Here is a 27,677-nt window from a genome sequence, read left to right on the forward strand (position 1 = left end):
TACCAAACATTAAGCAAACAGAAACAAATGACACCCAAAATATAGCACAATAGGTAATGAACTACAGTTTGTATGACTGTATATATTCCAAATCATTTATACAACTGATAAAACTCGATATAAATACATGCAGTCCGGGGGGGGGGGGAGTTCATTGTCAACATACACACCCAGGTCCTTATTACATTCGGTCTCAATTAATGCAGTTTCTTTATCCTGTTGGGACATGTGATATGCCTCCTGACTGTTGATGCGACCCAGGTGCATCCTCTTGCACTTCATGACATTGAATCTTAGCAGCCATTTCTTTGACCATTCTTGAAGCTCATAGAGATCTTTCTGGAAGTCTTCACAGTCTGTTTGGTTCTTAATTTCCTTAAATAACTTGGCATTGTCCACAAACATTTGTATGGAGGAGTGCATAGCTCCTAAATTAAAACAAGGTATCCAAATATGATTACAAAGCCACTTTGTATGTCCACATAATCCATGGCTTTGATAAAGGCAAAATCATGTTATATGTAGATAATAAATTTTAAAATGTAAAATTTTTTGCTTGAAGATGAAAGATAATTTCCATTATCCTCCTTTTCTTGCTCTCTATTTTAAAATAAACTAGTTGACTTGTAGCTATAAACTAAACTGCCTTTCATAAACTCCATGGACTAATCTTGGGTTAACAGAGAATCATTCCAGGAATACAGAATCTAAAAAAAAAATTCCAAACACTTTGTACTCTACTGTTTAAGTCCAGTATTCCCTCAAAACTAACATTCAACATCCATGCCTTACATACATAGACTATGGCAGGGTCCTAACATTTTGTATACCTAGGCAACCGGCTCAGTGTGTCCAATGCACCGTAAGCCAGGTCCAAGCATCAATTTATACCTCTTATGTACAGTATTCTGCTCACTAACATAATAATCAACAATTTTAAGTTTAACATCACCATATACAAACTTGGCAGTAATACCAACCCAATAATCACCTTTGCTATTGATATTCAGGTTGCATATATTTACTCCATGAATTTGTAAATTGCAACTCCTCCCTGACTTACGACCTGCCTCAGTCGTACCAAAATTTTGTCAAATTACGTATTTTTGAGTCCCAAAGTCAATACACAGAGAATTTTCATTTGTAATTCACTTTAAAATGGCTGGCAAGCTTAAAAGTGAAAGTTTTGTGGTGCTGAAAAGAAAAAAGAGACACCCATTTTAGATTTCTATGTATTATTTAAGCATTTTCGACTAACGACCTGGATTTGGGTCCCTAACCCCGTCATAAGTCGAGGAGCTGCATATATAATTTACAAATTCATTAAATATATGCAACCTGAATATCATGTACTGTACAGTATGCTATATCTGGCAATTGGTGCAATATTTTTCTCGCAGGTCCAATTTCAGTTTCCCATATTTTGTTTTTATTAAGGGGTTCGTCCGCCAGAAAATACGTAATTACAGTACAGTACTCCAAAAAATCTCAAAAGTTGAAAAAAATTCATGATTGTGCCCTGAAATCTGTCCATTTTCTCTTAAAAATATCACCGAGGTACTATAACATCTAGGCTTTGGAAAAGATACATTTACACCTATTTATGTCTAATCCTGAGTGCCCCACCCTCAAACTCCCACTTTCTATTTTATATATTATAAAAATTACCGGTATATAATACAGTAAGTACTTGTATAACGTCGTCCCGCTTAATGTTGTTTCAGTACTACGCCACTGAACTTTAACAGACCAAAAATTTTTTTAACATCCAGGAGTTCCGATACTATGTCGTTTTGCTTCGTCACAGACTACATTTTACTGTGCATCACCCTGTCTTGTCTGGCCGTGCTATGCTCTCTATTTTTTTTTTATGAATTTTATTTGAAAAAGCAAAAACACACAACATGGCCAACACTCAAGTAGGTGGTGTGTGGTGGTCAAGAGAGGGGTCCAGAAGATAGCTGTGCTTACTTGACCCCCACTCCCCAGGCAGTGAGGCAGAACTAGGCCCACGGCACCAAGTTCACTATACTCTGGATAAAGCTACAGGTACACTTCCCTGTGTCAGCTTATGGTGGTTGCTGTAGAACTCAAGAAACAGCACAGAAACCAGCAGACTGGTGATGCCACTGCCTGTATTGTCAACATCCTATGACCTCACGTTCACCGGCGGCGACCTCATCACCCATGACCTCACCACCTAACACACCTGCTCCTACAACTTCAACAACACCTACTGTTACTGCAATGTAGACAACAAAACACAGAAAATACATACTTCAACAATTGTTTGCTGGCAAGTTTCCATTGCCACTTATGGAAGATGTTGTGATTATCGTCATGAAGTCCAAGATGAAGAACCTCCTGTCTCACCAACAATGCAAGTACTGTGGTGCTGACATACAGCTGCTGACCAAGGCTAACACCTTCTACACCACCTTGACTGTAATATGACATGGAGCATGGGACCAAGTGCCAGAGGCAATTTTTTTTTAATATAAATTAAAACCTATAATGCCATAAGACTTATGTTTATTTACACAGATTACCTTTACTTACAATAAAATGAGGTATAATGACAGGTCACACTATAACCATACTCCTGCAAAGAATTGCCTGTAACTCAAAACTATAGTTACAGTAAGTCCTCGCTTAACATCGGCCGGCTTAACGTTGTTTCGGTACTACGTTGCTAAACTTTAGAGACCAAAAATTCGTTTAACGTCCCGGTGACTCAGTACGTCGTTTGAGTCGTCACGGACTACTTTTTACCTTTTTCACAATATGTATTTAGGATGGTGTGTGCAGTAAACGAGTAAAAATAAATGAAGAAAGATACTACCGGGTATATCTACCCAAAAATAAGTTGAAAAACATGTACAGTACTTAAGGATTCCAGCAATGCAATTTTTATTCTGTGCCATTGTATATGATAAAAAATTTAAGCCAAAACCACCTTCAATCTTGCTGGAAGTGCGGAGGGGGAGATGTATTATGACAGCTGGCGCCAGCCCGCTGGCCAACCAAGGTTACCTAGTGGTACTTATTTATCTGTCATGTAGAGGAGTTTTAAGTTTTTCTCTTATAAAATCTCAATGAATGTGACTTTATAGTAATGCATACAAGCACCTCACCAGGCATCACACAAGGAGTTTTGAATTTATGTACATGTATATGTAATGTATTTCATGGGGCAAAGGGAGGCTCAGGAACGTAACTCCCATATTTTATCTATTTCTTAAGGGAAAAATTGATCCGTTTAACGTTGTTTTGCATAACGTCGCGTTTTCAGGAACATAACCCCGACGTTAAGCGATGACTTACTGTACTGTTATTTGAATTTCAACTACAGTACAGTATGCTATTAATTTTCATCCAAATTTAAAAAATAATATATGAGTGTATAGGGCAATGACAGGGAAACATTCTGGTTGAAGTCATTTCTGATATCTCAATTAGGTACAGCAAATTTTTTTTTTACTTTTATGCAAAAAGTATTGAGAATAATCTAAAATAATGACACTACTCCTTTGTTTTTCATCAAATGTGTTTCCAAAACAGTCCTCATAATATGTACAGCTACAATATGATCAAGAGAATTTTAATATATCTTGTTTGGTTATAGAGATAAAAAAATCAAATTATAGGATCACTGTAAAACAAAACATATGCATTTTTTCTCTCAGAAACTATTTGGCAATTTTCATTCAGACTTACAGGACCTTTGATTTATACAATCCCACATAACATATCTAAAAACCAGACAAATCCCCCCAAAAATAATTGCACCTCCAAGAATAAATGGCGGATAAACCCCATAAACATCTTTGTAAAGGCTTCTGACAACTGCCCTTAGGCGGCTCAGACATGCTGAATCAAGACATACATCTTCTGCCTGCATAGAAGGAAATTTATACCATTAATTTTGATATGGGAGACAAGGGAGACCTTCCAAGGCATAGTAAAAGTGATAGTAGTGAATATGGTGACTTTCCTCAAGATTTGACAAGTGAATCTAGTAATTCTGTCCAGGATAATATAAGTTACATATAAGTTACTTCGTGTTTTCTTCTCTCCAATACTGAAGCTGGAATTGAAATTTTCTTGGAAAATTCTGAGAAAATTTTCCCAATACCCAGAAAATTCTGGGGATGGGGGAATTTTTTCCGGGTTTGAGAGATGGAAATCAGGCGCATTTTCAGGAAATTCCGAGAAAATTTTTCCGATACCCAGAAAATTCCAGGGATGGGGGACTTTTTCCGGGTTCGAGAGTCGTTTCATTTCCCGGAATCTCTCATTCCCGAAAGTGCTCTGCACCAATTGTTCTGGCTAATGGAGATATCACTTGTACAATACAACTTCAGTATTTTGCATACACCAGGGACAGTGATGTGTAAAATTCAGATTTTTACAGAGTATCCATGGGCTACCTTGACAACCCACACAAAAGATGTACAGTATAAACACATTACCAGCTTGAGATTCACTCACACATAATGCTGATCATTCTAATAAAATTTTTACCGTGTCCCTTCTCTACCACTTTCTGCCAGGTTCTTCTATTACGTTGAGATTTTTTTTTTTTTATAAAAATTACAAAATACTACTGTATACAGTACATTAAAGTATCTTGAATTTTTGTAAAAATATATTTATGCTTTGGGGTTGCATTTAAATCTGATGCAAATTTTCCCCAAATAGAAACATATTTAGTGCAAAAACCAAGGCTCTATTGTATACACAAGTAAGAACACTGTAGTTACTATAATAAGTAAATTGGATAGGCAAAGTATTAAATTACAAGGTAGACATAGCCATCCGAGTTGCTGCTGTAGTGTCCAACTTCAATATGCGAACTTTAGTTCTTGGAAGGTGACGTTTCACCACTGTTTCAAGACGCTGTAGTGTCCACAGATTAGCACTACCATCATCACTACTTGTAAAACCAGAATACATCTGAAACATTAAAAAATATTAAAAGCCCCTTCTGGTCGTACAATAACCCTGCTTTCATTTAAAAGGCAAGGAGTACCCATTTGTGATACAGTGATTTATAGCTTTGTAATTTCATAATTAATATTTTCCAACTGGATAAATTGAGAGAAAATTTATTGTTTCCATATAAATGTTCACATACCTTTGCTTTTGTGGGACACATTTCTATGTGGTCAATCTCACAATGAGATTGAATATCTTGAGTTCGTATGGCCCACACAATCTCATCAACATGACGCAGAGTTTCTGTTAATGCTAGCATGTTGCCGTGCTGTGTGCTGATGTCCCCCTGAGAGTTAAAATGATTATCATAAATCAAAATGAATTTGGTCACACACACATGTGTGCAAAGGGTTACAAAACACATATACAGTATATACACAGCCATCCATACAAATAAACACCTGTCTTACACATTAGCACACACCCACACACCTGAAACATAATATATGGTCAATGACTCAGAGAAGGATGTTGATATTCACTGTCCTCCTATTACTTGCAAATAAAATCTAATCTACCTGTATTTTCAGTAATGGCAGCTACCAAAGGGAGTCATTTTTTCTATCCTGCAAGGGTGTATTCCCCCAAAGAAGAAGAAGAAGAAAAAAAATAGAATAAATATAGAAAGATTATGTACTATTGTATATTTGTCATAAAACTACGGATGAACTGATACTATAATATAGCCATACTTACATCCTCTGAAGGTGCTGGTAGGACAAACAACCGTTCAAGGGGGAATATTTTTTTCAATGCATATCCTAACTTAGGACCAACAGTGAAATTGAAGAGACACAATCGACGGAGTTTGTAGAGCCGACTCAAGGCATCAAAAATGATAGCATCATTAACATATCCTCCGTCCTCAAGCCACAGTGCCCTCAAATCTGCGTTTGCAAGAGAAAACGGAAAGTTAATCTGGCAATATAATAGTACAGTACTGTCTTTTTGTTCAATCTTGCAAATCCTTAACCAAGCACAGTGCAGAATGGTCAAAATCACAAGCAAAACCTGATTCTTTGTGGTCATCTAATTGCTCTCACTGCTGCAACACAGGGTAGCAGGAATCATGAGAATCACAGATATTCCCTCATTCACTGTCATTAATTCTTTAATAGATGCTTTGAGTACAGTATTGAGTGAGATCAAAGCATCATTGACACCATTTCTACGGGTTAGCTAAACCAGGGGTAACTGACAACACTTCACCAAATTAAGCCCCACTAACCCTGTTTGGCCACAGGTATAATCCTTGTTTCCTGGATTGGAGGAAAAGTCTTAAAAACTATGTTATGATGATCCTGTTACTGTATGACTTATACTATTCAAAAGAGGAGATGCTGAAAACACTCAAGTATTTAATGAATTACTCTGCACGGAATAACCTACTTTACAAACAAGAAACAGCCAATGAGATATGCATTATGAAACAATAAAGAATAAATAAAGAACTAACTTCTCATGCTGCCAATATTACTCCAGGTTTGTGCAGAAAAGTTTTTGACAGGACCAACGTGAAGAGACATGAGGTTAGTACCAAGGTAAGGCCAAGAAGTCCCACTCAAGCCTCTCATCACCTGCAAATATATAGATCATTAAGGAATTGAAAATGTATAATGAATCAACTTCAAGCTTGAGGGCTTTAAATTCAAAGCAAATTGAATGAGGTTTTTATATCCCATTACCATTTTTATTGGACAAAGAGAAGAAAATTAGATATGACATCCATACCAAGGAACCACCTTTAATTGTCATACTTACTAACACTCTGAGTTTCTGTAGTTTGATAAAATTGAAGTTTGTGGTTAGGCAGAAACCCCGTGAAGAGCCAATTCGCAACTCCTCTAAGTCTGGGGCTTCCATCAGGTAAGCTGGATCAAACCTGTAACAATTCAATAATTAATGAATTGACTAGATTTTGCATGGCAGAAATAAGAGTACCAAAAGAATGAGAGAAAGCAAGTACAGTTCCCCTGTATAAAGGAGCAGGTGATACAAATGAATGCAGGGAATTAAATGGCACATACCAGTATTATTAAAAAAAAAAAGATAAGAGTGCATTAGGGGAGAAGCAGTGTGGGTCTAGGAGAAGAATGTTTACATCCAACTGCATGAATAAAATATTTTGGGAAAATGGGAAGAATTAGTTACTGTCATTCATGGACATAGGAAAAGCATATGATAGCATTTACAGAAAACACATTGGAAGGTTACAAATGTATATGATAAATAAGGAGCAGTTGAATGCCATTCAAAGTTTTCAAATGGAGAGAAAAGCACGAGTCAGTAGGGTGGTTTTTACTTACTGCCATTTTCTGGGTTGCCTGCAAAACACATCTAATTTATTGGAATCACATCATCTGTTTTCTTGTGTTATCATCACCAGTCATCATCTATTACAGGCAGACCCCAATTTACTGTCACACAACATTACACTTCCTTTCACTCGGGGGGGAAGGATCTTTCGCCATCTTTAGATGAAGCAGGTCCTTAAACTTAGTCAAGCCATTTCTGACTCTTGCAACTTGGCAGGCTTCAGCACCCCTACATCACTCATCATGTGACCCAGGTAACAGAACTCATCAACACAATCCAGGGACATATCCCAATGTTGAGTTTCATCAGCTTTGCTGTGTGCACATTTTTACCTGCATTTACAGAATATTTAAAGTCAGCAACATCCTGCAGTCTGCCATCTAGGCAACTGCACTTTTTATATACCCACCTCTCACACTCATTGCACATCACTGAGTTGCTACCTTTCTTATCAATACTTTTGTTTTTGCCACATTCACTCTTAGGCCTTTTGCCTCTACTCCATCCTTCCATCTTCATTTTTTTACTGCCATTTTCCATGCTTGCATGGATAAGCTGTAATTATTTGATGGCAGCTGCTGGCTAAAACCAGAACGTAATGTCCCCCCCCCCATCCCACTAACCACCACAAACCCAGGGTGCCAGCCCAGAAAATGCAACAGAAACCAGGGGATGGGTACAATTCTGGTGATCCAGTTACCATTAGGCATGTTGAAGCAAAATTTTATGGCTGGATGCCCTTCCCAACACCTCTTCAATACTATTTGTTATCAGCACTAAGTCATCACTATACAACAACTCCCAGGGCGAGACAGCCCTAAGGTCCTATGATATTGCCCCCAGCATAGGCGAGGGCTCAAGACAGACCCCCGATGAACTTCTACCTCAAATTCCTTACCATTTACCGCATTTTATGGCACCTAAGGCGCACTTTTTTGACTGAAAACTGGCTAAAAAATTAGCCTGCCTCCTATATGTAAAGTTGTGGTCTCCCGTAAGATAATGAAGCTGACAGATGGTGTTCAGCAGGTTAAATTCTACCAAACCCAACTCCAGAATTAAAGTTTTTTATTGCTTACTTAAACATATTATTATTTTTTTAATTAATTAAAAAATAATTATTGTTAATATAAAAGCTCAATTTATAACAAATGTACTGATGATGATAACCTGAGATGATTAACGTCCATACGGCAGATGTCAAACTCTTCAAAGGTAGCTAAGCAGTAACCATTTCTGAACTCTTACAAGCATTACAATCTATTAATGCCATACCTGCAACATTTACTTTTCAATCTACAAATGCTGTACCTGATACAAATTAAGATTTACAAATAACTTTCTTTACACATTTGCATCTGGCATTGTAGCCAGGTTAAGACTCATCACTGTAACCACCAGGCTACTGGGCCAAGCTGTGAGGTGTTATGGTTGTTTTTCAACTCGGATTTTCGGGTAGATATGTGTAAATTTTTTCATTTATTTTTACTCAGTTGCATGCACACACCATCCTACGTATTGTGAAAAAGGTAAGAGAAATACTAATTGTCCTAATGGCAAACACATAAAGGGCATATACAGTGTGTGTGTGTGTGTGTGTGTGTGTGTGTGTGTGTGTGTGTGTGTGTGTGTGTGTGTGTGTATACAGTACTATATATATATAATATATATATACTTACCAGGTATCATATGAAATTTAAGAATACATAATAACTTTCTTTTAGTTAATTTTCCACCGGCTGAGGGACTGTGTGCTGGTAGAGGCAAGTGTACTTGTCTTTAGGTAATTTGAGGAGGAAGTTTCATGGTGATTGTAGGAGAATGAGGACACAATGATAGTTTCTTTGTAGACTTAAGAGCATTGTGAGCGTCAGAGTATAATGAAATAAGTTAGTGAAGCTTGTATGTATACTAGTAGTAAAAAACTGCTCTTACCATATTTTCATTTTTACTAATGGGATTTTTTTTTTAATTTGGTGGCTTTGGACCATTTTTGTCATGACTGAATTTTCTTAGTCAAATACTCAAAGTTTGGGATCTGCCTGTACTGTGCTACAAATACAGATCCCTCATTTATTGAATCTCCATTTTCAGGAAAAAATAAAAATAAAAATCACACTAAATTCACTATCCATTTAACATTACCAGCACTGATATGTTCAATGCTAAGAAATCTACAAAACTGTTAACACAGTACAGTACAAATTAAATAATACCACACAAAAACAAATTTAGCTTCACTACAACAAATACTGTACTGTACATACTTAGCAGTACCCGACGCTGAGCGAAATTCTGTAGCACAAACTTTAGTGAGGTATTTACAGCTTGTGAGCATCATCTGCAGGACCTCCCCCTCACAATGGGGAAGTATTACACTTCTCAAGCAGTGCATAGTTCCTAATGCATCAAATATGTCTTTCCAAACCTCTTTGTCAGTCTTCTTTGTTCCTGGAAAAAAAAAATGGATTAGTGACTCCTGTATTTTACGGCATAAAAGATGCACTTTTTTGTCTGAAAAATGGTTAAAAAAAATAAGCCTGTGTCCTATATGTGACGCTGCAGTCTCCTGCAAGCTAATGAATCCCCCCGTTGCTGTCTCCAGGATTAAAAATATGTTATTGCTTACTTCAACACATTATTATTATTTATAATTAATTAGAAATTAATTATTGTAAATAAAAAACTACTCTGTACTGTACTGATGAAGATAACCTAAGACGATTAATGTCAATATGGCAGACACCCAATTCTTCAAAGGAAGCTAAGCAGTAACCATTTCTGAACTCTTACTAGCATTACAATCTATTAATGCCATACCTGCAACATTTATTTTTCAATCTACAAATACCTGATACAAATGAAGATTTACAGATAACTTTCTTTTCACATTTACATCTGTTAGCATCGCTGGTGACATTGTAGCCAGGTTAAACTCGTCTCTGTAACCAGGCTACTGGGCCAAGCTGTTGTTTTTCAACTCGTATTTTCGGGTAGATATACGTAACTTTCTTAATTTTGTTTTTTCAGTTACATGCACACACCATCCTACATACATAATGTGAAAAAAGTAAAAGAAATAATGGTCCTAAGGGCAAACACATAAAGGGAATATACATTTCTTTGCACACGAGTTAGCTGGCTTAGTTGGGGAGCAGGGGGTTGGCCCGACAGTTGTTGTTGTTGGTGGTTGTTGTTGGTGGTGGTTGTTGTTGGTGGTGGTTGTTATTGTTGGTGGTGGTAGTGGGGCGTTGCTAGGGAATTGGCGGAGGTAGCATAGCCATTACTATGGTATGCAGGGAGTACAGTACTATATGCAAATGGCAACTGTGTTTAACTTTCATTTGGCTTTTATTTACTGGTTTGGCAATAGAGTATTTTTTGTTGCAACTTATCTATTGCTACTATTTTTATTTATTCCTCATAATTACTGGTACTGTATATATTGTTTTAAGAAAACTATGGATACAAGAGGAAAATACTTCCTGCTAAAATGGGGGAGTGCGTCTTATATGACCATACATCTTATATGCCGTAAGATACAGTAATTTTATGACCACTCTACAGTATAGTGACTGATGTGAACAAACAATACACAGTACATGTTGAGGATATAAATAGATAGATAAATCAATAGCATGCATCTGGTTTTCTGCAATTAAAGCTACCATTACTAGACCTCACAAAGAAGCCCATGGTATTTAAGCACCTTCTATATTATTCATGATAAGTTTATGATTTTGATAATTGAAAGAAAACTATGAAGTCTTTGAAAAAGTTTTTTCACATTAGACAAAGAATAAAGGTTATAAATGAAATTTCTGAGCCAGATTGATATGCCTGAACACACCAGTTCAGTCACAGTCAGTTCGATCACACATCACTTTGATTACCAATATTGTACTGTACATTATACAGATCTAATACAATACTGTACTGTACTGTACACCAACATAGAGTACAGAAGTGTTTAGAAGATAAATAGAAAATATGTTTCACAAATGCTTTTTATATTTTATTTATTTATTTATTTCTATACAGTATTACATGTATACCAGATAGCTATCACCCAAACACTTCTGTAATTTCAGTCCTGTCTAAATCTATTTATTTATTTATTTAATAATATGCCACTCTACATACAAAGTTGTGATGCAACTGTCATTTCAATTATTTATTCTCCACAAAATAATATTTCTAATACCTGTAGTAAAAATTACTTTAAATATTAGTAAGAGAAAAACAGATCATTTAAAAAATTTACAAAAGACAAATTACAGAAGTGTTTTGATGATGTCAAAATAGATATATTGTACAGCAGTGCTGTACAGTTACCTCAAAGAATTCCTTTACTCCCTGTGGTGACATTTGCATAAATGTGGCAGAGTCACAATACTAAACTTATGAATGAATTGGTAGTATTATAATGAAAGAGCTGATTGGTGGACAAATTCAGTTGCTGAATGTCAGGAGACAGGGATGGGGTGTTCCTGCCCGAGAGGTAAAATTATAAGGGCTGCCCCATCGCCATACTATCGTGTTAAATATATAATCCTCCTCATCCTGTTTTGTTATCTCATGACGACTCTGAGCACCCCTGTGCAGACAATCTCCACTGCTGCCACAATCACAGCACCTTACTCACACCACACTCCATAATACAGGAATATTACTATCCACATTTATATGTAGAGTCTCTTCTGGTCCATATACTATGCTTGCCGGTTTCCCACGATTAAAATAAAGCTCATAGATTACACTGTACAACTACCTATTAATAGTCAAATATTCAGGTGGTGTCACTGTGGTAGTGCTGGTTTACTGTGTGGGTGCTTGGTCAAGGGTAGCCAGGGTGGGGGGACCTGATCAAAAGTATTCTGTAGTTAGTATGTTAATGGATGTATTTTAGTTTTGATATAATCTTATGTGTCCTTTTATGTCTCAATATGAACTGACATTTCACACCTAATCATTAAGAGCTCTTTACTGATAGATATTAGGTGCACCTTCAATGTAGGGCTATGGGACACATTTACAGCAACTTACGATACATTAATATTGCCAACATGATATCAGGAAATATCTGTGTTTATATATCGGGTCATCTACATATGCTTTCATTTATAGATTACAGTATTAATAAATTGACAAAATAGGCCATAATAGACCAAAGGATAGGCTAGCCATAGCCTCTTCTCATGACGTAGTCGCTTACAAAGTAAATCAAAGGAAAATCTTAAAGTCATCAGTCTTGCAGTCACATTGACATAAACTTTGATAAGGCTTAGCAACAGACAGATTTAGCAAATGTGCAGACATTGTATGGTGGTGGTATACCGGTTAGCACACAAGTCATCATTGTAATTTGATTTTGTAATAATTAACAGAACTTCCATAATGTTTAAGTTATATACACACATAAAAGGTTAATTTAAAAGTAACCACATTTGAATACACCTGCATCATGCCAAGACACTGTAGCAAATGCAGGGGGCAGCCCTCATGACTAGTAGACCTTCTCCTCCCTTTTCCACAATGCAAGGATATTTGACTTCACACCACCTCACCCCCAACACCGCTGTCCACTGTCGTGCTTATAATAATAATAATTAAAAATAAAAAAAGTGAGGGTGGGGACATTTTGAACTATCTCTCCATCATTCCAATAGCCTCCAATAACTATGCATAAAGAAAACACACACACACGCACCACCTAGTTATTATATACCATATTTGTATCACATATGTTACTTGCATATTATTTGTCAATTAAGTGACCCCAATTATGTAACTCTATATTTTCAGCCTTCAGGCTGTCATGCTCTTTTAAAAACCGTTAATTATTATTATTAGTAGTATTTATTATTATTACACACACACTCGAGTTAGGCTTGTTCAAAAGAACGAGCTCAGCAGTCTCTTCGTTGGACTGGTAAGGTCATCTATGTGACATGCTTGCAAGTCAGGCGGTAATTGACACATGGTTCTGTGATGTGTGGCAGCACTGCCAAGCTGACAGTGTTGTCAAAACATAGGTCTAGAGTTGCTTGAAACACTTCATAATAATCAAGTTGCACTGCATGTAATGCCATGAGGTACAGTATTGGTAACATTTAATCATGGATATATTCATGATTGGTGCCTAATGTTTATCATGATATCCATGATTGATGCTCAATGGGTTAATATTGAGTTTATATTCCAACAACTATTTATCATTTCTGCCAAGGAAAATTACATCTAGGAATCTTTTCCACCAATCAGCTCCATTGTTACAAGACAACTACAGATTCATTCATATTTTACTTGAGTATTGCGACACTACCACATGTAAATAAAAATCACCATAAGGGGCAAAGGAACTCTTTGAGGCAACTGTACGTGTAATACATAAAAATAAATAAATAGTATAAAAAAAAATTTGTAAGAAATATCCTTTTGTGTATCTTCTAAATACTTTTGTATACAGTATTGGTATCATGTATTGGTTCTGTATCTTGGTGATTGAAGTGGAGTGTGATCAATCAAACTGGTTTGTGATTGAACTGGAGTGTGATTGGGCTGGTCTGTGATTGAAATAACTGTGATCACACACAAAATATCTAGTTACTGTTTGAGAGTAATTACAGCTCCCCAGTCAATGATATCTCACTCTGGGATATAATAGGCAGAGCTTGTGTACCCCCAGCTTATCTGTGATGACTACTACAGGTTAAACATACAGTACTTACTCAGTTCTTCTCCAGAATCCTTTTCTTGAACACCTTTTGTTATTCTCTCTCTTTTTTTTGCTGGAGCTTCATCATCATCACACTCCATCTTCTCCTCATCTTTTTCAAATTTCTGCATGTCTTGTATTTCAGCAACTCCATCAGTTTCTGAAGTTGACTTCTGAGTAAGACTATCAGGGCTTGGTACTACCTCAGCTGTGTCCTCCTCTTGACCATCAGAGCCACTTATAGTTCCTCTTGTCTTGTCTTGTGTCTTCATTTTAGGTGATGCATTAAGAGAAGCACCTTGTTTGATTTCCCAAGGTGATCCCTTCATGTTTTTATCCCTGGGTGACTCTGAAGTACATGTATCATCAGCACTCTCATTTTCTTTAGTATCTTTCTCTCTTTCTGACAAACCTTTGCTCACTGATGATGGGGTTGAGGGGCAAGAAACAGTGATCTCTCCGAGTTCTACTGACTGTTCTCCTGAAGGAGCACTTAACTCCTCTCTCTCTTCTTTGTTGTTCTGTAATAAAAGTGAAGTAAAATTAACAAGATCATCTATCTACCGTATAGAAAACTACATATTGTAAGACAGATTTGAACTACAGTAATACCTCGCTACACTGAACTTATTGGGGCAGACCCCAGTCCTGAAAATGGGGAAAAAATTCTTTATGAGTGGGGGGTGGGGTGTCTGGATATAACACTGCTTATTTGGACTGCTTCAAGAAAAAAAATCTGTTACAGTACATGTATTGTTATAATGGTATTAGTGCACTTCAACAACTAAAGACTTTAAGTGCATATCAAGGTTAGTAAACCACTATTACATCAACAATAAAAAAAATTGAGATTAACTCTGGGTTGAAAATTAGACTAAGTCTGGTTGTTGACAACTGTTTTCAATGATGTGATTCTTATGTACTGTAAAGTGTTATATGTAAGTAACCACAGAATTTGCCTCATGAATAAAGAAAAAAATTAATACTGTACAGTACTACAGAGATAAAAATAAGAATGTAGGGGTATACAGTACTGTAATGTGTGTGGGAATGTATTTGGGCGCAGTAGGTGGAAGGTAGTGCGGGTGGGTGACTCCCACCCTCAGGATCCCTTTAACATGTCTTTATGCAATTTCACCATAATTCTCATATTATTTATGTTTGTTTGGTGTCGGGTTGATTAAATTTTATTGTAAAATAATAAATTTTCCCGAAAAAAAAATCCCACACTCAAAAGCAGGTGAGTCATTGAGTACAGAAGTATTAAATTCCCAGTCACTTGTTTACAAAAGGCAAACAGCTGATCAACCTAGCTCCTTCACCAGCACTCTCCATCTCTCATGCTTACCACAACATGTCTTCAGCACTTTGTAAATAGTATTGTAGTGTATTATCAGCATTTAATAAATTATATTTTAGTGTATTTATCAGCACTTAGTAAATAATGTTGTAGTGTATCCTTTATCTAAGAGTACAAGTAGCTAAATCGAGCCATCATGTATGACTCATAGGTAATAAATAACATGATTAAGAAGGTATATCCACATCAAGTACTGTACAGTATGTTATAATAACCCTGTTGTAAGCAAATTTACTGAAAGCTCTCTCTTCTGAATGCATCCTGAGTGAATCCTTCTGATACAGCTTATCCTTTATTTTCAAGTAAAATTACAAAACATATACAGTATGCCCCCAAGTTCGCGGATTTTTACTTCGCGGTTCTCGGTTATTCGTGGATGACACCCTGGATGTACCCAAGAATGTCTGTGGGTAGTTTTAAAGTTGCCGACATTTTCGCGGCTGGGACAGGGAGCCATTTGTTCTAGAGACAGTAATTTCCTTTACCTGTATTGTAAATATGTGTGTGTGTGTGTGTGTAGACACACATACAAATAAATAATAAAGGGAAAATACTCTCACAAATAATCAGAAACAAATTTATTAAAAATGTGAGTCCGTGCTTTATTACAGTGCAGTAAAGCCTCCGATAACAACGGTTCGACCAACAACTTTTCATATTTAAGACCCTAGTTAATTTAGGACCCAATTCAATTTACGTCCTTATTTCATTCGTATTTATGACTGAAATATAATAAAAATAAAATAAAATTACATTTTCATATAAATAATAACTAAATCCCGATATGTACTATATAAAAAAAAATTACTGTAAAAAAATGAAGAGTGCCTTGCGCAAGAAGCTGCCTGGCTAATGAGTGGAAAACAACAGTCGGAGCTTGGCGGGCCTTTTGTTTTCACGCATCTGGAACAGGAATAAGAGAAAAACTTTCTCAGATTTCTTACAGCATTTTTGCACCCATATTCAACATGAGCAAGAGATGGTAGTTTTGTTTCAAAAGCTAGTAGAAAGTGTAAAAGCTTAGCCGAGAAACTTGATGTGTTAAAACGATATGAAAAAGGTGAGAGGTCTGTGGATATTATATGGAGCAAGCAATGAACATATTTTCTGAAGTGGATCCATTAACAGAACAAAGCATCAAAATTTAAATAAATGCAAATGACCTCTACATAAAAATGTACTGTATAATGAGAAAAGAAAGCAGCTGTGCAAGGTTCTTTCGACAGCTTTATTATTCGAAGACCTAAACCATCAACTTCAGCTACACCATCAAATTCAGCATCATAAGCAGCTTCAACATCAACTTCAGGTTTAGTAACAGTTTCAGCAACAGCTTTATGGAAAGCTACAGCTTCAGCTAGAGTTGAACCTGATGACTTCGTCATCTGAGTAAAAACTCGCACAATATTCATTGGCTGTCCTTATGTTTTAGACTTTACCACCATTGGTGAGTAGAATTTTTGTTTTACATTTGTAAATATTATTTAAAACATATATGAACAGTAAATATGTATTGCTTTCATATTCATACAGTGGGGTATGCTATAACGAACGGATCCTACTACGAATATTCTTATAACGAACGTTTTTACCTATAAAATTGAGAATGCTATAACGAACGCAACTCCTACAACGAACACGGATGAATACGGGACTATTTCGCCTGGCGCATGAATATTGTTGTACCGCGACCCACAACAAGAGCGTCAGGCGCCATCTTTGTCTCATTGTATAGCCAGTGCACCACTGTTATTGTTGAAATTTCGTCTTTTGATGTGGAAATAGTTATTTGTATAAATATTTTGTTATACAAGTGTACAATTGTAACAATGAATTGTCCAAAGAGAGTGAGAAAGCTCATAACTCTTGAAACTAAGAAAGAAATCATAAAGAAACGTGAGGATGGAACAAGCATTGCGAAACTTAGTGATGAGTATGGGATGGCTAAATCGACTATATGTACGATTTTGAAGAATAAAGAGGAGTTGAAAACTGTGCAAGTGGCTAAGGGAATCTCTAGACTTAGCAAAGCAAGGTGTAATGTGATTGAGGAGACGGAAAATTTACTCTTAGTGTGGATAAAGGAGAAAGAAATGGCAGGTGATAACATTAGTGAAGCTATAATTTGTGAGAAGGCCAGACAATTGTTTGAGGACCTTAAAGCCAAGACTCCCAGTGCAAGTGATAGTGGTGTGCCAGTGTTTAGGGGTACCAAGGGGGGGTTTACTGGTTTCAGAAGGAGAAATAAATTACATAGTGTTGTGAGACATGGTGATGCTGCTAGTGCCGATAAGGAAGCAGCTAAGGAACACCATGACATTTTTTTTAATATTATTAAAGAGGGAGGCTTTGTTTCTCAGCAGGTATTCAACTGTGATGAAACTGGACTTTTTTGGAAAAAAAATGCCTCGCCGTACATACATTACCAAGGAAGAAACTTCTGTCCCTGGTCATAAGCCAATGAAAGACAGGCTTACCCTCCTTCTTTGTGCTAATGCTTCTGGTGACTGGAAAATAAAGCCACTCCTTGTGTACCATGCAGAAAACCCCAGAGCTTTCAAAAACATTAGGAAGACCCGCCTTGGTGTTATGTGGCAGTCAAACCCAAAGGCTTGGGTGACCAGGAGTTTATTCTCTGAGTGGGTGATTGAGATGTTTGGACCCAGTGTTCGGGAATACCTCAGGGAGAATAATCTTCCACTGAAATCTTTGTTGGTGATAGACAATGCACCAGCCCACCCTCCTAATTTGATGGTTTAATTGTCAGAGGAGTTCAACTTCATCAATGTGCATCTTCTTGCCACCCAACACAACACCTCTCATCCAGCCCATGGATCAACAGGTAATTTCTAACTTTAAGAAGCTGTACATAAAGGCACTGTTTAGAAAATGTTTTGCGTCCACTTCAGGTGATGTTAGTTTGAAGGAATTTTGGAAGAGTCACTTTAATATAGCAAACACTGTGTTTTTAATTGCCTCAGCCTGGAAAGAGGTTACTCTGAGGTGTCTTTGTGCTGCTTGGAGGCCATTGTGGCCTGAATGTGTGCTTCAAAGAGACTTTGAAGGCTTCGAAGAGTTAGAAGAGGAGGCTGTTGTTCATGAAATTGTGTCTCTGGGCAATTCCATGGGCCTGGAAGTGGATGATGATGATGATGATGTTGAGGAGTTGGTGGAAGAGCACAGTAAGGAACTGTCCACTGAGGAGCTGCTTCAGCTTCACAAAGAACGAAACGAGACACTGAAGCGGAGCTTAACTTCTGAGGAGTCAGGGGAGGAGGACAAGGAGGAAAGCCGCATCATTCCAGCCAAAGATCTCAAGGATGCGTTTTTTTGCTGGAGCAAACTGTCTAAGCTTGCTGAGGATTATCATCCTGATGTTGGTTCTGTGGAAAAGGCCATCAGTGTGTTTAATGACAATGTTATGAACTACTTTTGGAAGGTCCAGAAATCAAGGTTGAAGCAGCCAACCCTGGATTCCTTCTTTAAAAAAGTAACAAAAAAACCTACAGACAAAGTGCCTGTAAGACAGTCACCAAAGAGGGCTAGGAAGGATGACTCCTCTCCTTCCACCTCTTCTCCATAATTCTCTCCTCCCCCCTCCCCCTCTGCCTCCTGTCCTGCATGCTGAACAACACTAAGGTAAGATAAAGTACCATATTTTTTACATTTTCCACAGAATTTTTTCAGTGTTAAGTGGTTGTATTTGGGGACCTGGAACGGATTAATCCTATAACGAACGAATGCTATAACGAACGAGGTTCTAGAACCAATTAGATTCGTTATAGCATATCCCACTGTATGTAGAGAAATGACGATATGTTTTCACATGTACGCACTTACTGTTCATACGTTGGCGTTCCCAATCGTCTCACTTTATTTCTTTACCATTAGTGATGAGCTACTTCTAGCGTTCCATTTATTAACATTAAATAACATTACTTAAAACATATATTCATTTTTTTACATTAATTTTACTACAGCTACAACCAGGGTCTTATTTTCTTCATCGTCCCAGACTCCCGGCTGTAAACAGAAACGAAAACAATGGCGTCCCATCTCTTGTGTGACCATATCATTATTCATTTATATTGTATAAAGTGCATTCAGAAATATTATTTAAAGAATATAGCTTGCAATTTCCATTAATTGTATTGTTTTGGGGGGAAAAGAGGGTAGGTATAAAACACACAAAAGATATGAAAAGGTCACACTTGGGAACACATCTCATTATTATTGCTTTATTTTAATGGTAATTAATGATTCGCGATACGATGATTCACCTTACACTGCAATATTGGAGGACACATTACCGCCGTTATTCGAGGCTTTAGTGTACTTTATTAATAGAGCACGGACTTGAGGGTAGACAGTCACATTTTTAATAAATTTGTTTCTGATTATTTGTGAGAGGATTTCCAATTATTATTTATTTATATGTGTTTTGTGTGTGTGTGTATGTGTGTCTACAAACACACATATACAATCCTACAGGTAAAATAAATAATTGTCCTAAGGGCAAACACATAAAAGGAATACACATTTCTTTGTACACAAGTAAGCATGAACCCCTCCCCCCCCCTCCCGGTCTGCAAATGTTATTCACGGATTTGGTGATTTGCGGCCATTTTGAGAACCTAACCCCCGCGAATTTGGGGGGCCCCTGTATTGTATTTTTTTTCATTGAAGAGGTTATATTAATCATGATGAATCATTCACCATAAGAAGCTGATCATACGCGAATATAATATTGAATCAATAAACCTGGCGAATGTGGTAAACACCTGGTCCCACCCACCCCCAGCCTGTTTACAGTATATATATGCAGCATCTTACCTCTCATACTTAGTAGTTCTCATTAGGCCTATGGCAAATCTGATTAGACCACTGTACAGTATTCAGTGAGCATGTGTTGTTCTTTTCATAAGAATTATTTTTTAATACATTATTTCCAATTTCTTAAAATGGGTATCATACATTATTTTACCCCTTTCTTAAAAACCTCAAGCAGACATGGGGTCTATTACCGGGTTTCTATTACTATTACTTTTAATTTTGCTTTATTATATTACTATTATTATTACTTTAGTTATCACCTATTGCTATTACTTGGTCATCAATTACTATTACGGTACTTTTGGTCACGAACTATACACAATCAACACAGCCAGTCACCACACTTCGTGCCAGGAGTTGCAGGAGCTATGGTTGCCAGACAGTATTTTTCTTGCATAATCATCAGTATGTTTCCATTTTATTTACATTTTGCAGTCATATATTCTTGTGAAAAATGAAATAATACAGATATGCAGGGATTTTTGGTGTGTTACAAGCATGTTATGGTTGGTTTTGTTATTCTCTTGTCAAAGCAACCTGTTGAATGCCAGTGGCAATTCAGTAATTATGATTTTTTTTGGACAACCTAAGAGTAAAGGAAGTGTCTGTAAAAGAAAAGTAGACTAATATCTATTACTGTAATACAGTATTAGTATTACAGCCAAAAATTTTTGATCTATTACTATTACTTTAAAACTTCTGTAATAGTCCATTACTATTACCTCATGTCTGCCCTCAAGAATCCCTGTTAAAACAATATGTACTCTATACAGCACATAAAAAGTTCATGTAAATGAGTGTAGGTAGCGAGTTGTGGCACACTGATATGGTACAGATAAAGGCAGGACTCAGACTGAGACATACGCCACGTGACACCCACACACAGATGTTCAACCGCATGTATGAACACACAAACCATCTGGACTGATGCTGGATTTTCCGGACTTCATAAAATATTTCTGGTGAATAGAAGGGCAGTCTGGAAAACATCATAAAGGTTATACAGTACTGCAAGTAAGTTATGCACCGATACTCTGTATATGCTGGTAGGTTTTTTCCTGCAAGGAGCAGGATGGCTGTATTGTAGTCTGAAGCAACACACTCCCTCTCAATGTTTGTTGTCATTCATGCTCTCTGCCAGCAATAACAGATGACTTCTACTGTTGCATTACCATTTCACAATACAGCCCTATGATTTTTGTTATCATTTGGTTCACCCATTGCTTTGTCACACAGAATCATCCATCAGAATAAATACCCCTGTACTGTATACCATACAAAAGTACTAATTTTGTAGGAATATCTTCACATATAAGATAAGAAGACTGACTGAAGTGACTGTAAGACACATGTATGATACTGTTTAAATGCTTTCATAATAAAAATAAAAATAGAGAAAAATAAATAATGCAAAAACATCACTCTCCCTTTAGTAAATTTCTTCAGTACTGTAGAGCCTTGACTCTCATTCCATTTTTAGTTATATTGTATCATGAAATTCAAACAGCATCCTTCATAATGGCAGCAAATACAAAAGCTTAAGTGATACATAAAAATAATATAATTGTTTCTCTCATACTTTATGGTCCCAAATCACCTTACCTTAATGTTCTCTTGGCTTTGCTTTTCTCTGAACACCATTTTCCGTAGATCAATATTTCTTGTGTTGCGTCTCTCCAAGAAACGAGCTAATTCGTGCCAATCACGGACACATACATTTCGCAAACGAACTGTCCCCCACTGAAAAAGAAAACAGACTAAAAATAGAAGGCATTTTATTTTAAGCTTATACAAAAGTAAACATTTATTAGCTTAAAAAAATTTCACACATTTTCACCTGAAATCCCAAGTGTAATACTCTCTCAACGGTGTTGCTTCTTTACAGTATTTGTTCATCTCTCCATCTTCATGCCTTCAAGGTACTGTTTATCAAAATCTGACTCCCTTTCCTCTAGTATAGCAAAGTTACTGCTTTTGTAAATATTAATTTTAAATTTTCTTAAATATTCTCACATATTCCTTCACCACTGTTCTTGCCTCTTGCCAATTCTGTTATTATCACCATATCAGCTGTATGTAGCAAGTGCTCTTACTACACATCACTGCCAACAGCCTCTCATATCTGATCATAACTAAAACACTGTATAATATTACACACTCCCACTCTGTACCAAACCACTCACTTACAACACTTTATATGTCTCTTTCTCTTTCTCATGTTCATAATATTTTCAATATTCTCCTTTCCTCTTTAACTTATTTCACAAATTTCTTATTGCAATCTAATAACTTTTTCTTTAATTTTTTTTCATATCACATTATTTTCTCTACTCTATAGCAGTAAATCTTTCTTCCAAATTAACTATAAAACCTTAAATTTTTGACCTTTTGATTGACTTTGTAAATTCCTAGAGCTGACAACACATCATGTACAACTTCAACATAGTCAGGGGAAAAATTTTCTCATGAACACTTACGAGAGACGGGCTATATGCTAAATCTCGCCACAGAAGACATACTCTGGATGCCATCAACAGATCCTTCACAGACAGGTACTTGAAAACACGAACAAGCACCCGGTAACTCTGGCTCAGATCACGAAGGAAATACTGACTTCTCGACCGTGTATGACTCTGGAAAAATGTGGGGTACATTAGGCTTGTGAGTAAATACTACATCAACAATAAGATATGGTGAATACATATAATTAGGGGAAACTATATATTAGAATCTTAACACTATAAAATATTAAACAATAAAGCTCAAAGTAATCAAAAGTACCTACTTCTTTATCTATCTGCCTGTCTTTCTATCTATCTTCCTTAAAATTAAAAAAAAAATGTTCTACTGTTTATTCATATATTGTATTCCATAAGCATCTATCAGACTACCTCTCTACTGATCCTTGTACCTAACTACCTTTTAAGAAGTTGTTCTCTTTATATGAAGTACACTACTGAGGCACATGTATAATCTAATCTGTCTCCTACAGTTGGTGTCTTCTTTGGTCTCTTTCTATCTTGCCGATTTTGGGGGGGTACATGAAGATTAGGCACCCCAGCTTATTTCACTTGATATTAACCTAACCTAAACCAAACTAAACTAACTCATCCCAGATAGTAGTAGAGTACTGTAATCTTTACATAATCCATTATTTAATCATGCAATATGGCCTCCCTACTGCTGCCTGATTCTCTTAGCCATCCTTATGTCTCTTACTTTAAACCAGAATTGTAAAGTAAATAAATATACTTGAGTACTGTGGTCAAGCAACTTTTTGGGAATTCACTTTCTAAAAAGTACTTAAATTTTTTAAGTACTTTTACTTAAGTATAGTTTTCTAATACCTTTACTCTAATACAATTGAAAATACAAAAAGCGGTAAGTGTTACATGTAAACTAAAAATAAATTTTTAAATTAATTAATCATTAACCATAGCAAATGAGTTATGTGAGTGGAGCTATGAAGGGTACGGTGTGGGTGTGGGGAGACACTACATGGTCACATACCTAGAGGTCTTGTGAGGTGAGGTGACGTCAGGTAGCAGTGGCCAAGACAGCAGACTTTTCCTTTGATCCTCTTATGTCCATTGGCACCTTGACCACCCACCTTACCTATCCCCCTCCCCCATCGAATCCCCTCTCTTCTCCCCCACCTTTCCTTCAGGGGCTTGGTCTTCCCATTAGACGTCAGTTGGTCTTTGCATATACAGTAAACCCTCGATAACTCAGAATTTCATAGAACTCGGCACGGATATGGTCTTGGAATGTATTATAGTATAACTCAGGAAATGCTGAGATATATAAAATTATCTGGGAAAATCTGGTATATTTGGCCACCTGCATCACCTACCATGCCTCTGTGTCACCTACCATGCCTCAGTGTAACCTACCATACCTCTGTGTCACCTACCATACCTCTGTGTCACCTACCATGCCTCTGTGTCACCTACCATACCTGTGTCACCTACCATACCTGTGTCACCTCCCATGCATTTGTGTCACCTACTATGATGTTTCTTTTTTTGTTTGTAGTGTGATAAGTGTTACTCTTTTACATTTTGTAATTAGATGTACAGTCAGCAATGAAATGTTCTGCCCCCCCCTGTTCTAATGGCCTCTGCAACGATCACTGACTGAGGCCACGTTAATTTGGTGAGGTTGGTATTTCTGGTTGTGTGATGCATTGTATAACCAGTATGATGTATTTTTTTATATCACATATAATTAATACAGAGAAATTAACAAGAATCACCCGCGTAAATGAGTGTTGTTCAGAATTCTTGGTCCGGTGTGTCATATTGTATAACACCATAAAGGTGCAGCCCAATCAGCGATTTCTCCCACTGAAAATATGAGGATCATGGCCACTTATGGAGAATATTTTGATTAATATTGAAGAGTTGGGGGCATGTAAGGCAATAAAAAACCGTAATACAATAATAAAAATAATTCTTCTTTGGTAGTATATTGGATAGGACCTAAAACAAAGCGTATGGCGTGAAAGAATTGAAAAGAATTGCACCTAGTTGAAACCAGTTTGGCTCCGCCCATTTTTAAGTGGGAGCTGTCTGATTTCATTAGCTGTTGGTGACTTTGGTGTAAAAATATTGATAATCACTCCAATATGATTAAAACTTGATTATCATTATTCATAAGATACTTTTAATAAGGGTGAACAAGTTGATTACAGTTCTGAAAAGTGTAAAAATTAAGACTTAAACGAACCTGAAATTCGTCGTATTACCTGTACAAATATGCGAACCTAGCCGTGAGAGAAGCAGCGTACAGCTCTTCTGTTGGATGTTACGTGTGGTTTCATAGTCTGGGAGAAATTACCTTTTACTTTTAGTCCTTCAGTACTTTATGAATTAGTTACTTTTTTACTTCTACTTGAGTACTGTATATTGAATTTTACTTAAGTAACAAAGTCCAGTACAGTACTGTACTTTTTACAACTCTGCTTTAAGCTTAAGATCAGATCCCTTTTGTTTCCTTTCAGTGGTTTGGAGATAATACTTCATTTTAAGTTTCACAATCATACAGTACAGTATACAGTATTACCACAGGCAGCATTCACAGGTCAAATATTTTCATGAGACAAAGTGACATACTACTTTTGACTGAGGTCCCACTTGACTCTTCTTTTTATTCCACTAAACTGATAATAGCGTAGTGGACCTCTCCCCTACAACCACATCCGCATTCCAATGCGACAATATCCTAGCAACTAAGTGAGCTGTTCACAGGGGGGGGGATCGCCACCTGCTATGTCTTCCCTAGCAACGGAGTCAAGAAACCGGCGAGTTCCCACGGGTTTACTTCCGGCTGCTGTGTATATAAGCTCGCAGTCTCTCCAGTGAGATTCATTCTAACCCACGTTCCTGAACACGCAACACCTCCTCCAAGCAAGCTCTTCGCTGTCCAGCCCTCATTCAACCTGGAGGACAACAACATGCAACATCTCCTCTAACGAAGCTCCTGCACGTCTACCTCCTTCAGCACACTATTCACCGAACGTATCTTCCAAGCAAGCACCTCACCACACGGCATCTCCAGCACCAGACTGTCTTTCATATAATATATTTTATATAAGAAAACCACCACCTAGAGTTTCCATCCATCCCATCCTGAGTGCTAGACACATAATATCACGTAACCCTACAATAGCATAATCTAACCCCAACTGGCCTATAACTGTATCTTACACGACTCCTCATGTTTCACAATGTTGACATCCATGAGCCGAGATTTTGTAACCTGGTGAACATTACTCTTCTCTGGGTCCAATACCTTTTTACATAACCCTTTTATTTGTTCCTCTTAGCTCTAGTAATAATGACTGCAATTTTGCCAGGTTTAATGAAAAATGGAATTGTGAGCAAAACAAGTAATATATGTATGCAACATTGTTACCTCAACTTGTGTCACTCTCGCAGTACAATAAATGAAACTTCTTACAATTTTAGCTTTTATTGCCAAAGAAGTGGTTTATAAATCAGAGTTTGTCAAGCAGGAAAGAGGTGCTTAACTAGAATATGTCTGCAAAACACATTCCTGCCAAGGTGAAAACTTAATCTGGATGGCTCTACAGTGTCATCAGAGGAGTACAAATAAAGAAAGATGTAGTAAGTTGAATCAGTGTGTGGCCAAAGCAGAGAACTGATAAGAACAGTTAAAGAGTAAATGAGTAAGGTAAAATGAAGAAGAGGTCGACACAAATTAAAAAACTAGTGAAAAAATAAATGGCTGGAGGGGTGTTAATATGTTGATGCTTTGTAAGGAGAAAAGTTCTTGGAGAAGATGCACAAGCTACTCTGTGGTCACTGAAAGATGATGTATTAGCTAACTGTACATAAAATGATAATACTTACTTTTGCTGTTGAATTTTGCTGTTTTTCTTGTGACTTTTCTTGTGGGTGCAGCCTAACGGGTGGTCCCGGCTGAATTAAGGCAGCAATCTGTTGTTGTTGTTGTACCGAGCCTGGGACAGACAACATGAGAGGGGTTGAAACCTGCTGCTGTTGCTGCTGTTGTACAGAACCGGACAACATAATGGAAGCTGCAACTTGTTGCTGCTGCAACATGAGAGGGGTGATAATTTGCTGCTGTTGCTGCTGCAACTGCTGCTGCTGTTGCTGCTGCTTCTGCTGTTGCAGCTGCTGTTGCTGCTGCAGCTGCTGTTGTTGCTGCAGCTGCTGCTGCTGCTGCAGCTGCTGCTGTTGCTGCTGCAGCTGCTGTTGCTGCTGCAGCTGCTGCTGCTGTTGTTGCAGCTGATGTTGCTGTTGCAGCTGCTGCTGCTGTTGCTGCATAGAGTTTAACATGAATGGTGCTGTTGTAGTATGCTGTTGCTGAGGTGAAGATCCAGCTATCATGAAAGGCATCTGCCCACCAACAATACCAGGTGGCAGTAGTATTCCTCTAGGCATCCCTAAATGAGGACCTCCTTGTATTGGAACCATCTCTCCATTGGCGCCAGTACGAACAAGGAGGAAGCGTGCAGCATTAGATCCTGGGGCCTGTAGTTGAAGCAGCTGATTCCCAGCTATGTTGGGGTGAATTCCTCCCATAACACCTGCACTGTTGCTCACCAAATTTGCAGGGTCAGATCCTACTAAGGGTAAAAAAATTCAGGTATCAATTAAAATTTAAGATCTTTTAATTTGTAATAAATTCTAATTAAAAATAAATAACTGTACGTATAAGGAAAATTATCAAACAAGCGGTGGTCTGCTGAATGTACACTGCCTCACACTTTTGAGAGAGAGAGGGGAGACTTGGTCAGGATTGCATCCAATTCAGTTTGACAGGCCAAGCAAGAAACAAACAATCAAAAAGAGAGAAAAAAACACTTGTCATGTATTGTGTACATATTTCAGCTTCCTAGATGAAAAGGTGTCGGAGAGTACAGTAAAATCTCGATGATAAGAGTAGATACGTTCCTTGGAGTCT

At 37.2% G+C, this 27,677-nt stretch overlaps 1 protein-coding gene across 3 annotated transcripts in view; it reads right to left on the reverse strand.

Moving 5' to 3' along the window:
• Nucleotides 1–3,189: 3,189 nt before the first annotated feature.
• Nucleotides 3,190–27,677, reverse strand: part of LOC121877922 — a 68,645-nt gene continuing 44,157 nt past the window's right edge. For 2 of the 3 annotated variants that reach the window (XM_042383893.1, XM_042383885.1), the window contains exons 14-23: nt 26,600–27,339; nt 22,703–22,858; nt 21,828–21,965; nt 14,046–14,553; nt 9,582–9,765; nt 6,760–6,880; nt 6,455–6,575; nt 5,695–5,885; nt 5,138–5,284; nt 3,190–4,956 (exon numbers count right to left, since the gene is read on the reverse strand). In XM_042383893.1, the coding sequence (XP_042239827.1) occupies nt 4,798–4,956; nt 5,138–5,284; nt 5,695–5,885; nt 6,455–6,575; nt 6,760–6,880; nt 9,582–9,765; nt 14,046–14,553; nt 21,828–21,965; nt 22,703–22,858; nt 26,600–27,339 (2,465 nt within the window). In that variant the 3' untranslated portion in view covers nt 3,190–4,797. The remainder of the gene's footprint in view (nt 4,957–5,137; nt 5,285–5,694; nt 5,886–6,454; nt 6,576–6,759; nt 6,881–9,581; nt 9,766–14,045; nt 14,554–21,827; nt 21,966–22,702; nt 22,859–26,599; nt 27,340–27,677) is intronic. The other variant, XM_042383902.1, reaches the window with a different exon arrangement.

This window comes from Homarus americanus, unplaced genomic scaffold, assembly GCF_018991925.1.
Source record: "Homarus americanus isolate GMGI-L3 unplaced genomic scaffold, GMGI_Hamer_2.0 scaffold33468, whole genome shotgun sequence".
In the NCBI taxonomy this organism is placed as follows: domain Eukaryota; kingdom Metazoa; phylum Arthropoda; class Malacostraca; order Decapoda; family Nephropidae; genus Homarus; species Homarus americanus.